Here is a 13,519-nt window from a genome sequence, read left to right as displayed (position 1 = left end):
AGTAGGTAGAGTGGTGGCCCCATGAAGGTTGGGGGTTCGATTCCCCTGAGGTACCCCTGAGCAAGGTACCGTCCCTACACACTGCTCCCCGGGCACCCAGTGGCTGCCCACTGCTTCACTGAGTGAATGGGTTAAATGCAGAGAGGAATTTCCCCACGGGGATCAATAAAGTATACATTATTATTACATCAGTATATTTTTAAGTCATGCAATGAATTGAATGAAGAAAAGAGACAAGCTGAAACAGCTTCCTGCTGATCACAAGCTGAAAGACACTTCTGAACATCACAACAGATCAGCAGTTTACCCTTTACCCTGATTCACACGCTTACATGCATCAGCCAGCTCGCCAGATGGTTCAGGCATCATAGTGGAATCAATGCTTAGAGTTTAATGATGCTTTGATGTAGAATAAACTTTAAACTGCCAGGGCTGCACACTGCACATATATTAAATACAAAAATGCTACTAATTTTGTTCTGCCAGCAAATTCTCTAATGAAAGTCACTGAACCAAGCAATCCAATCTGAAAACAGGCTCCCTTTGTGCTCTGTAGTCAAGATGGTGACCACTGAGAGTAAGAACAGAGTGCTTACCATCTTGCTACTCAGAGGACTTTGTGTCATCATATCTGTAGGAACGGTGGTACACAGTTTAAGAGACAGCTAGCTCTTAGTCTTTTACTTCCTTGTCTGTGATCTTACCCGACTTTCCATTGGTGAACGTCCCTTCGTTCTCGTCGTCCACAGGAATCTTCTCATATTTGCCGTGTCCAGTGACGACAAATTTGTACTTTTTATTAGCCGCTGAGCTCTGAGGAGATAAGCAAGAGCTCATTTTGAATATTTTTTACAGATTAGAAATCTGAAGATGAAAATCCAGGTCAAGATTTTCATATCACCATCACTGATGACATTTTTAAAAAATGATTCCTCCACCAGGTGAGAGTGGTGGAGGCCTCTGAAGTGTTCTTCCCTTATAAAAAGCACACTAGATGAGGAATGATGTGCCAGTTTCTCTAAAATGAGAAAACTGACTAACTCAGGCATCAGATAACTGTACCGTGAAGTTGTGAAAGGGACTTTTTTAAATTAAATATCCTTTTCCAGTGTTATATAGACCAAACAATGAACACTTCTGATGTACACAATAACAAAAGAAGCGAGGTAAATGCAAAGAAATTATTCTTAATTGAGCTTTACTTTACATTTAAGACTCTTCTGTGCTTGTATTCTATGTTTATACCTTCATGTTTTGTCCGGGCCTCCCCGACGAGTCTCCGATGACCTCCCACATGTTCTTCTTCTGCATCACATCTCCGGGTCTCAGATCCTGTTTTGTTTTTTAAAAAACATGGCTCAGGAGTCTTCCATGAAATCTGGTGCATAGACTGAATAAATCTAGCTGTTCTTGATTTGCATTCCACTTACATAAAAAAGGAAAAGACATACTTTTATTGCTTTTTTTCTTAGTCGTTTCTAAATATTGAATTGTTTATGTAATTTCCTGATTTATTTTACATTTTTAGGATAAAGGAAATGGAGAAATCCTGTTATATAGAGTTATCTCTGACGTTGCCACTAGAGGGAAACCTCACATCGCAAACTGCACCTGAACGCATCACTGTGAGCTCAGCTATTACACAGGAGAGGCGAGTTTAGTGCAGCTGCTCTTTTCCTTAAAACCGCACACACACACAGATTTCCTTTGAATACATAAAAAACAGCTTAAAGGACAATCACGCAGCCTGTGAATGCCAAACAAAACTGCAGAAGCATCATTAACATCTGAAACCACTCTTGTTAGAGTGAATGTGACTTACAGCGGGTCTGCTGCTCAGCTGTCTGCTGCCGTCTGAGGGGCCTTTCACCCACTGATTGATCAGATTGGCCACGCCCACCTTCAGACCCTCAGTGTCCTGATTGATGAAGCACAAACAGGATGAAACGTTTCACTTTCATCTTCAGCTAAACTCAGATGTTTAGTTGAGTATTTAACTTTGTTTATTCAGTTGTTCCGCACTTTCATTAAAGCAAACTAGGTTCATTTAGCTGGATAACAGCGTCCTGCTCTGTGGAGGCAAAACATGCCTCAAAGGGAGAGGCATAATAAACCTTCAATACAGCAATATATTTAAATAATAATGATGATGATAAGAAAATATGAAGAAAAGATAGATGAAAAATTAAGTAAAATACAAAAGTTTTAAATTATGGCCTGTTTACATTTTTTAAAGTATTATTTTTAATAGATTACATTTTTTATGTAATGTATCTTTAAAAATACATTAATTTTCTTTCATTTATGAAATTGTTAATGTATTAGACTTTTTAAATATAAAATTAAAGTAAAAAATATATATTTTTTTAATTTCCTTGGGTGGATAAAATTAAATGTGATTATTATACATATTAAAAATATAGTATAAAAAATTAAAAATGACAATTCAATTCACTTTAGCAGTAATTTTGCTTCTTTTTAAGATATAAAATGTTTAATTGGTGTAATTAAATTGCAGTCAGTGCTGGACCTGCAGAATAAATTCGATGAAAACTCCTTTGTAATATCCATAATATGTGTTTGATAAATAAATATATCTCCCTTAATTTGGTTCTTCGCTTTTCTCTTCATGACCTGCTGAGAAAAATCAAAGCTTGGACAAATTATTTTTAGCCCATAATAACCGCTCTCTGTTTCACTAACAAGCGCCTGTTTGACCGTTCACATCAAAGAATTCCCGTAAAACAGAACATATGAAACAGGTGAGGATGGATCTGTTTGCCAGACTTTAAATAAACACGTGAGGTTTTAGCCGTTAGGTCAGACAAACATGACGATCAAAGAGGCTTTAAATGGGTAAAAATTTCAATAATCCTCCACAAGCACATGCAGAAAAACAGCATGATCGGGTGAAGCAAAAGGGATTTGGTTCTAAAGTGCAGTGTTTTAATGTGATGCTAGCAACTTTATGGTCATCCTTAAACCCCCTAAAAAGCTTGTGATTACCTATTAAAATGACCAAGAGAAGTTCCTTTTAGGTCAAACTGGCTCTGCTTTAACTACATACCACAGATCATAGCTTTACATGCATTTACATGAATGTAAAACAAAGCAGAAATCTAAAGGTACCCCGTTAGATTGTTTCCTCTCACCTTGCAGGTGGCTCCCTTGCTGGGACTCTGGCTCCAGGCCTCTCCAGCCTCAAACAGGTTCTTCTTGGAAGCGACAACCTCAGGTGATTGGGGCAGGTCATTCAGTGATGCCTTCACTGCCCGAGCCTCCTGAGAGTTCTGCACAAAGACAAACCTCACAGTTAGCAACAAGTGGCAGCATCCAAGGCTGAAAGATGAACATCATCTTATTGACATCTTATCTTATTATCATGTCCTGATATTTAAAACCTTAGAATTTATTTCAGAGAGGGTGTATTTGTTAAAAACGTTTGCTAGAATAAGCTGGAATGCTATGTTTCTTTGCAATATACATCTAACTGCATTCAAATTGTGGTTTATATAAATGACATCGTTTAGGCAGATTTATGTGAATCACAGGTGTAATCTCAATCTAAAAGATTTATGGTGAGAATATTCTCTCTCCTGCAAACCTTTAATTTATGTTCTTTTGTTAAACCTGTTCTTGTGCTGCAGTCTATAAATCAGCATGGGAACCACCTGAGGTGAAAAGGAAAACGAGGAATGGAAAGATAAAAATAAAAAGCTGGGATCACCACGTTTTCCTGTCATGCATCCGTTTTACACGCACAATTGAAAATATGTGCGGGTGATGTAATCGCCCAGGTGCTGCCGAGGTTTGTGGCCGCTGCACAAAAAGGGTCAGAGCAGCTGCTGCTGCCCCCAGCTGAGTCCAAACAATGTGAGTGCAAAGTTTCAAACCTGCAGCAGAGCAACCATCATGCGCTTCTCGCTGCGGAAAACACCCGAGGGTTTGCAGAAAATTCAAATCAGAGGAAGGAAGCAACTAGTGCACAAACATTATCCTGACGAGTCAATGCTTTCCGCATATTGTACCGAAATTATCTCAATGACTTTTTATTTTTGTGCCATCCTCACGCTTAACCAACAGAAAGGATAATTGTCAGTCTGTTGTGAGGCCGTGCCTGTAATGAACACTGCAGCGAGGCAGATATGAATGAGACCAACAGGCTGTGATAGATATCTGTGGGCAGGAGGGGGGGTTGTGGTTCGGGGGCTGATGAAAACATTCATTAGCTTCATCAATGCTCCCTCTGTCTGCATGCGTCTTTGTACAAGTCATGACTGAATATGGTTACGTCATGTCTCCCAGAAACATGAGTGGAGGTTTCATGTGGACATGAGGAGAGTCTGTGGGGTCTTAACAAGCAAGTGAAAAAAGACGGTAAACCTTGAAAATCAATAAAATATTAATGCTAAGCGACCTGCCAGTGAATACTGGTATCATTAAGCTGTTTGAGGAGCGGCTGGTGACAGTGAGGGATGGACCTGGAGAGCTGAGAAATTATTTGAGGTTACAAGTAGAGTCACGGACGTGTGTGTGTGTGTGTGTGTGTGTGTGTGTGTGTGTGTGTGTGTGTGTGTGTGTGTGTGTGTGTGTGTGTGTGTGTGTGTGTTGACCTCCACAGCGTGGGCGTACTGCTCCAGCTTGTCGTCGATCTTGGATGTCAGGAGGAGAGGCTGCGTCTTCTTGAAGCTGTTACTGAGTCACACAAAGCAGCAGGAAGTTAAAACCGGAGACACGGAGTCTGCGTCACATTAATTTTAATAGATTGCTCCCTTAAATTTAAAATAAACATTTTCTATGTTAGAGAGCATTACTACCTTAAACTAATTAAAATGTTTCAACTCTAAACTTTATTTTTATGATCCTGTCATTCATGTATCGTCTGCTGCTGATTATCCGGGTCACAGGGGGGCACAGTCTCCATGGCCAACTCTTCCAGCTCGTCTGGGCCACACCAAGATTTTCCCAAGCAATAGGAGAGATATAATCTGCGGGTTTAACTGGAGGTCTCCAGATCTCTCATTTGAACAGATCTTACCTAGGAGGAGTTTCCTCAATTGTGAACAAGTCCCTGAAAAACTTGAACTCTTTTATTTGATTAGGAAGGGCAGAAACTCCTTCCCATTCCGGAGTCGCCATGCCATTGTTTCCGGACTCGGACCACGTCCTAACACTTGGTGGTGCTAATTTTTTATGTATGTTTAGATCAAAGCGCTCCCGGGCATCAATATAATCAATATATTGAAAAATGGGATATTGGGGGTGTCAATAATGCAGTTAATATGATTTTTTTTTTTAAAAAATAAATAAATAAATAAATAAATAAAATAAAAAAACGTGACAACTCTTCCTGTAGGGGAGACCGGGGATAGTTGTAACGTCGGTCAGTTGTAACACTTCTAATTTCTCCAATCAGGGCTAAGTTTCAAATCATGTGATTCACTCTGTACATGCGCAATTCAGTTCTTCTATCACTGGTGAAAAATCAGCACCCTTCGACAAACACAGACAATTTTAGAAGAAAGAAACTAATTTGTATGCCAAAAAGTAAGTTTTTTGACTTTATTTCATTTTCTAATAGCACTAACTGCTTTGCAGTTAAACTCATCAAACTTAAATTATGTTATTTGTATGTCTATGGGGATATATTCTGTGCATGTCTTTAGTGCTAATGTTTTAGGTGTTAGCTGTAATGCGAGCTAGATCGTGGCTATAGGAGTCTGGGTCAGTTGTAACAGCAACAGCCTGGGTTAGTTGTAACAACCATGCAAATGTTACAACTTACCACACTATTACTTTAACTCATATTTTTTTGTTTTCTTTGAATTACAGTATGCCTAGGTCATGGAAAAGACAGACTGACCGAGGGGTGCCTCTCAGTATTTTGGAGAGAGCATCAAATGATGTTAGAAATCAGGGAAAGTCCACCAGATCTGTGGCAAAATTGTATGGCATTTGCCATGTCACTTTGCACCGATTTTGTAAAGAGAGGAAGAAGGTGGAAGAGCAGGGATCAATGGAACTCCCACGTGTAGGATACCATAGTGGAAAGAAGGTCTTCACTGATGAACAAGAGAAGGAATTAACAGAATACCTGATGAGAGCTGCAGATGCATTTTATGGACTATGTCCACGTGAGGTAAGCAGATAGGAAGCAATAAAGGATAAGACAAGGGAAAGTTAGAAATTTGTAATGGTAGCAATTTAAAATATAGTATATCAGAAATACTAACATATTTCGTGATTAAAATTACAGGTAAAAGAACTGGCATATCAGCTTGCAGTGAAACATGGATGCAAACATCCAAAGTCATGGGACAAATTCTCAAGGGCTGGACCAGACTGGTTCTCAGCCTACATGAAACGAAACCCAACTTTGTCCATTAGAAGTGCTGAGGCTACAAGTCTGGCACGGGCCACCAGTTTTAATCAACACAATGTAGCAATGTTTTTCAAAAAATTTGATGAAGTGCTAAAGAGACACACCTTAACAGCAAATGACATATTGATGAGACTGGCATAACAACTGTGCAAAACCCAGACAGAGTGATTGCAAAACGTGGCACTAAACAAGTTGGTGCAATGACATCGGCAGAGAGAGGTTCACTGGTCACCCTTGCATGTGCAGTTAATGCCATTGGCAACACAATTCCTCCAATGTTTGTGTTCCCACGCATACGTTATGCAGACCACTTTGTCAGAGATGGGCCAGTAGGAAGTATTGGCAGTGGAAATAAGTCAGGATGGATGCAAGAAACAGAGTTCCTCATCTTTTTAAAGCACTTTGCAAACCACACCAAGGTCAGCAATGAAAGAAAAGTGATTCTTCTCATGGATAACCACAGTTCACACCTGTCAATTGCAGCCATTGACTTCTGCAAGAGCAATGGAATTGTGATGCTCACATTTCCCCCTCACTGCAGTCACAAACTCCAACCACTTGACAGGAGTGTTTATGGCCCACTGAAAAAGATGGTGAACAGTGCAAGTGATTCCTGGATGAGAATGAATCCAGGAAAGACCATAACAATATATGAAATACCAGGTCTTGTCAGGACGGCACTTCCAGCAGCAGCTACACCAAAGAATATACAGGCTGGATTCCAGTGCTGTGGAATTTGGCCATACAATCCAAACATATTTGAGGACAGTGACTTTGCTCCATCACAGGTCACAGATCGTCCTTCTCCAGCAGTCCATATGGACATTTCTCCAGCTGACCAACAGTCCGCTCCTATTGCTGCTCATCTCACCAGTCCTACAGCTGACGACATGACCACTCCTCCAGATGCTCACATCTCCAGTCTCCCAACTGACCTCCAAGCTGCTCCCTCATCAGGCTGTGATGAAAACCCACAGACCTCCTTGGGCTTTAACCCAGAAGATGTGCGACCCTTACCAAAAGCTGGACCTAGAAAAACCCCTTCAACGGGAAGAAAAAGGAAACAAACAGCAATACTCACTGATACACCAGTTAAGATGGCCCTTGAAGCAGACCAGAGAAGCAGGAAAATAAGTTTTCCAAAGAAGAGGCTGTGCCAGAAACAAGGCAAATCCACTCCCACAAACCTAAAACAATCCAAGCTTTCCACATCACGAAAGAAAAATCAGAAAATGAATAACACTGAACAGGACAACACAGATTCCTCAGATGCTGCTGAGAATTTCTGTATTGTGTGCATGGAAAACTTCAATAACTCAAAGCCAAAAGAAGCTTGGGTTAAGTGCCTGACCTGTGCACTGTGGGCTCATGAGGCCTGCACTCCAGGACAGCCATACATCTGTCACCACTGTGATTCTGATGGTGATTAAAAACTTGACAGAAACACATACAGTTCATTTGATGAAGCTGGTGCACAGCTACATTTTTTCAGGTTAATTATTATGTTCAAATGTGGCAAGAGTTGTCGGTTATAATCCCCACCGAGCCAATGAAGACTCAATGAAGGCCAACCAAAATTATTGAAAAATTCAGTTGGTGAAAAGTTTTTGTTACAGTATGTTCAAAATCTATATTTCTGCACTCTGTCACACACTCCTACACACACTCACAAACACACAAATAGCTACATAAATGTTTATAAGTGCATTCAGGTGTTGAATAAAATAGATTACATCTTAAGATTTTGTCAGTACCCTTATTTCATTGTGTTACATCTCACCCCGGGGTATGTTACAACTAACCCAGACTATGGGGTTAATTGTAACATTTCACTCTTTGTGTTTGAGAGCATACCATGCAATGGGTAATTGTGCTGCAGAGAAAATAGCTGCACTATTTAATAGCAGAGACATGTAAATACTTTGCATTACATTTTGAATCCATTACCTTAAAAGAGCTCCAAGCTACAGACAGAAATGTCAAAAATGTTACAACTATCCCCGGTCTCCCCTACTCTCTCAGCGCACACACTTGTACGTTGATTTGAATAAATTGGCCAAAAAAGACAACGCACACTTAAACCAAAGTTATGGTCTGTGAAAATCTATTGTTGTGACAGCTCTAGTCCAGTCTGAGAATGTATGGCAGCAGGATTTCATTAAGCTGAAATATGACCTTTATATTTAAACCTTAAAATTTGATTGATTTATATTGTCAGTTCAAAACGTGTGGCTCTCAGGTTTGGCCTCATGGTTCACCTGATGATTTTAGAACCTCCGAGGCATTTGCAAAATAAAGTTTGTGTCTGTCTGTGTCTACATTTTTACAACTTCCCAGTTTTCCATGTTCACACTATAATCAAGATCAAAAACGTTGGGTCAGACCAACTCACGTTGGCTCCAGAAACTGAGTCAAAGCTGGATTTGCGGTTGAATAAATTAAAGTCTGTCTGAAATGTTTTTGTCTTGTGGTCTTTGCAGATCCAGCAGATCCTCCTCCCTATTTTTTGGCTTTCCCCGGCTTCAGATAAGAGCTCTGACATTATTCTTTCATGGCAGGAGGGAAAAACTCATTTATCATCTGAATCTTTGACTTTGACATGTCTGAGGCGCCATCATGGGGCAACACCCGCTTTTAAAAGGAGGTTTGACCTGATGATGTCATGCAGCTGAGCAAACATCAGAGGCTGCTGCTGAGGTTGTCATAGCTGGAAGCCGTCACTTAGTTTTAACTTCTGCAATAAATTTTAAGGAGGGAAAGTTTCTACCTGTCAATAAGTCTAGATGTTAAATTCAAACTTTCAGCTATGTAGTAAACCACATGTCCGTAGCACTAAAACCACTACACAAACGTAGTAATAAATAAGTACAAATCCTTTACAGAGGTTTTTATGAACTTATACACCTCTGGCCATGACACAAGATGTACCAGACTTAATTTATGAGGATGATCAAAAAAATGTATGGCTACCTCCAGGAATCCTCCCTCCTGACAATACTGCAGTCATCACACATGAGCAAAGCTCCTGCTTAGAAAAAGCCCCTCTGGCATTCATCCATCCAGACCAGACATGTTTCATTAAAGGCAGACACTTATCAGCACGGTTGGATATGAGCAGGGCTGCACATACGTGGTCCGCATATGCGCATTCGCTGTCAAAATAAAAGACGCGCACCAGATAAGAAGTTGCAATGCGCGTTTGTGTCCATAAGATTTTCTGGAGGAGGACAGACATTTGTTTAGAACTCTTAAAGATGTTGAAGAAGCAAGCTCCTTTAAGCAATTACTTTGGTGTTCCTTCACCTCCAAAGAAATGTCAGAAGGAGTCCGAACCACAAAAGAAGCGCGTATTCTCACGTAAAATGGGTTAAATTCACAAAACTTCACTCTTCATAATTGGTGCCAGGCAAGGATGTCCTCTCTCTCCATTTCTCTATGCACTATTCATAAAACTGCTATGTGCAATCATAAAGATAGTAAACTTCTAATACCAAACATAATATTCTCCTTTATGCAGATGATGTGCTCTTATTTCATCGGGACTCCCATTCTTTGCTGCCACAACCGTTTAAGTCCAGCTGCTCTGTAAACTGGTCAAAATCCATCATTTTACTTCTTTGTATGAATGAGAGGGTGTGGAAGACCTTTCAACTCCTCCAATTGCTTTAATCGCAGACTAAATTCAAATGAGCACCCACACACTCACAGTTACACCTCTCATTTTCTGTACCACCTCTGCCCAGCCTGTAAGTTTCTTGCTTCGTGTAATTAACTATGTATTTTAACTTCAGCAATTTACAGTTCACGAGTACTCTGCAGGCATTAACACTGTGGGAGTCAAAGGTTGAGCTGCCTGATGCCATCACACCTCTTCTGAACACACAGTTGTCTGTAAATTAAAGCATCCTCATAGAAACGTTCCTCCTGCTCAGAGCTGATAATATCCTGCTGCAGACTGCCTGGAGCCACCATACCTCACTAACCACGAGAGAAAACACAGCCGCCTGCATCTGGACAGAGTTAAGAGGAGCCATAAATCACAGCTTAGGAAAGGCGATGCACTGAGAGAGGTGGAGAGGTCACCTCCAACCCTTTTCATCAGGGTTTACGTTCAGACGGTGGAGAGTTAACCAGCAGCCAGAAAACTGAAAAAAGAAGCGGGTCACTTACGTCAAAAGGATTAGCTACTTCTTCAAGTTTATCAGTGGAAATACTTGCTTAGCTTTAGCATAGCTAGTCAGAAAAAATAACTCCGTTAAAATATGTAGACACGTATTTTATCTGATAACATCTGAATTTGACTCTCTGTGGATAAAGTTGAATATCACATGCTCCTCCACTATTCAGATGCTTGGATAAAAAATTCTGCATTTTTCTTTGATCTGGAAGATTCTGAACAACATTCAAACTGAAGCTACACTCAAGATTAGCTCATTTGTACATAAAGGCCACAGTTCTTTGACTTGTATCCTTCCATTAAGGTAGCATTCAGATAACACTCAGTTGACCTGATTGACTCAGTAGAAACTTTGAAATCAAGCTGCGCTCTTTGTCTACCTGTCAGACTGTGTCTCAGGCTTCTAGCAGGACATTGCTGACTATGCAGCACTGTGATAGCATGAAAATCAGAGTGTGTTGGGAATGCCAAAAACAACTAAGGTACAAAGGATTATATAAAGATGCAACCATTGCAGATGTAAACTTCCCTAAAGTGCAATCCCTTGGGTGAACAGGCTAAAATGTGTAGATTGGTGTAACTGTGGCATTTTTTGTTTCTACCCACAAAAAACAAACAAAAAGGAGCCAAAGAACTGACATTGCAGAGTCCAGAGTGTTATATCACACTCACTACTTCCATCCTTTATATACAGTTTTATAGGAGGCGGAAAAAAATAAATTAATAAAAAATAAATAAAAAAATTAAAAAAAAGGCTGCCTGCATGCTGTCAGGATAATGAGCCCAAACACCATTTATTAGGTTGAATTATTTAAGAGATTTTAATAGTTTTAATATTTCTATTTGGTGAAATAATGCATATGTAAATCTGATCAGGATACTGATAAAGATCCTCACCTTTTCTTCAGTGAGCGGTTCAGGGACTCTGTTCTCTCTGTGATCTGAAACAGAAGAAGAAGTATGACGCCTTTTGTTTTTCCTTTCGGATGAACACGTTTCTCTCTGTGTCACTGCTGCAGTTCATGAATGTGTTAATTAAAGCTCAGCTCTGGGTTTGGCCTTGGACCTCCCAGTCCCAGACAAACAGCGCTGAGGTGGCTGGCCTTCATCAAACCGCACGAGTCGTCAGAGAGTCAGAGGATGATGGAAAAATGTGGCTTTTTAGAACATAAATTTATAGAGTGTTACATTACCTTAAGGACATACACCTACAATAAAATTGACAGAGTCACTGGGTTAAAGATGAAGAGCAACAACTGAGAAAATGTATTATACTCTGAAGAAAACTTGAATTCAAGGGCAAAATCATCTCTCTGCATTACTCTGTATTGATTTTCAGTCCATGTTCTTTTTATTTATCCCCAAACTTTTCCATCAAAATGCCCACACAGAGTAAAAGATCTGCTGTGGGAGGTGACGATTTTCCTTTAGTGTACAGGCTCAAAGGGCCTGCATTATTCAGCATTCTTACTGGTAATGCTTGTTTCCCCAGTCTAAGTAAATGAAACTGGCCCTAGATGGACACCAGCACTGGTACCATCTGTCGACAGAGCTCATCCAGCTGACCTGGACAATTTTGCTGTTTTTTTAATCTGCACTCAGGGGTCCGATTTTTAGGACAGGAGCAGTGTATCTCTGACCTCAGAGGTCAAACATCAAAGTACACACACACACACACACACCTTTTGTTACTGTTTTATATATAGTTATAGTGTTGTGTGTGTGAAAGCCTGTTGTTTGAAATTAAATTAAAAAATGACACTGCATAATTTCTTCTGGTAAAGAGCCATAAAATGTGCTTCCAACATGCAGCAAAATGCATCAAACACTGGACATAAATGACAATATTTAATGTAGAGGTGAAGCCTGCCTAATGTGAAGCATGGCTAGATTTGAGTTCTGTGGGGAAAAGTCACAATGTCAGATTTAACAACTTAAAATAACACACAGGATGTTAATCTTAGTGTTGTACTTACGTGGTGCCATTAACACAACTGAGAAAATAAACCTGAGGATTTCACTTAATCTCATAAGTTTTTACCCATTGTTGTAAATGTCTCTTTTGCTATTTGGATTCATTTTTTTTCTGTGTCCTTGGACATTTGGTTCGTTTGAATCTGTTCATGTTCACATAAATTCAGGAATAGAAGAAGCAAAAGACATGCCAACATGCACACAGTCATGCACGTGGACGAGCCACTCATCAAAAATTCAAATACAGAACCCCAAAGTCTCAAACATGGTTTGGTTTCTTAATCTTTATGAACCAGATTTTTTTTAAAATAAGAAAAGAAATGTCTTCCTGGACTGAGAGGGCTCCATAAACGACCGCAACGTGCTGAAAAAACACACATAGGCATTTACAGTTCACACAGATCATCAAGCTCAGACAGTGAAACATTTCGAGTGGCAGTGAGATCGAGGACAACACCTCATGCTTTTCCTGGTGCAGTCAGGCTGAAGTGGCTTTGCAATCACACACACACAGAGGTACACACACATGCAACTTACAAGCTGAGACTGAACCCATCTGCTGGGAAGATAACACACAGCGATTAGTCACTGAGTTACTTGTTTTTTTAACCCAACAGGTCAAACAGTAGGCTGCATTTTGTTAAATCAACATTACAGTAATGGGCTAGACGGAAGGACGGATCACCCGAGACAATTAAACTTTTCTTTTTCAAATTCCTCTTTATCTGCTCACATGATAGCTCTTGCTGACCTGAACAGGTAAGATTAAATTCTGACAGCATTCATGGCTGTGCCAGTGGGTTCTTAAGTGAACCTTTGATGCTTTTTCTCTCATATATCCATTTTATATCCACATATATAATGTGAATGTGAATTCACTGTGAACCACAAGCTCAGGTTCAGACTGATCTAAATGCTCAGTTCTGCAGCGCCTGTTTGAATATTGGATCTGACTGCTATTCATGATCATCTCAGGAACATAGCTC

The 13,519-nt window shown here is 40.0% G+C and overlaps 2 protein-coding genes across 4 annotated transcripts in view; one reads left to right on the top strand and one right to left on the bottom strand.

Moving 5' to 3' along the window:
* The window catches only part of lsp1a (lymphocyte specific protein 1 a), a 42,115-nt gene that overhangs the window by 7,539 nt on the left and 21,057 nt on the right, over positions 1–13,519 (bottom strand). Inside the window, exons 8-13 of the mRNA XM_082540493.1 lie at positions 11,457–11,500; positions 4,614–4,695; positions 3,153–3,290; positions 1,823–1,918; positions 1,246–1,332; positions 705–813 (exon numbers count right to left, since the gene is read on the bottom strand). Coding sequence (XP_082396619.1) covers positions 705–813; positions 1,246–1,332; positions 1,823–1,918; positions 3,153–3,290; positions 4,614–4,695; positions 11,457–11,500 — 556 coding nt within the window. The remainder of the gene's footprint in view (positions 1–704; positions 814–1,245; positions 1,333–1,822; positions 1,919–3,152; positions 3,291–4,613; positions 4,696–11,456; positions 11,501–13,519) is intronic.
* On the top strand, positions 4,702–8,122 carry LOC309710751 (uncharacterized protein). Of its 3 annotated transcripts, XM_082540495.1 has the most exons (3): positions 4,702–5,547; positions 5,833–6,139; positions 6,257–8,122. In XM_082540495.1, the coding sequence occupies exon 3, from the start codon at positions 6,583–6,585 to the stop codon at positions 7,810–7,812; it is 1,230 nt and encodes a 409-aa protein (XP_082396621.1). In that variant the 5' UTR covers positions 4,702–5,547; positions 5,833–6,139; positions 6,257–6,582; the 3' UTR covers positions 7,813–8,122. The 3 variants fall into 3 exon arrangements, with proteins under 3 accessions (XP_082396621.1, XP_082396622.1, XP_082396620.1); XM_082540496.1 differs by lacking the exon at positions 5,833–6,139; XM_082540494.1 differs by having other exon boundaries at positions 5,833–8,122.

The sequence above is a fragment of the Aulonocara stuartgranti genome, assembly GCF_965226115.1.
Source record: "Aulonocara stuartgranti genome assembly, chromosome: 7".
NCBI lineage: Eukaryota > Metazoa > Chordata > Actinopteri > Cichliformes > Cichlidae > Aulonocara > Aulonocara stuartgranti.
This window is presented reverse-complemented; position numbering and strand designations above follow the sequence as displayed.

Coding starts and splice junctions, on each gene's coding strand:
- LOC309710751 (XM_082540496.1), top strand. CDS start 6,583: ATGACATCGGCAGAGAGAGGTTCACTGGTCACCCTTGCATGTGCAGTT.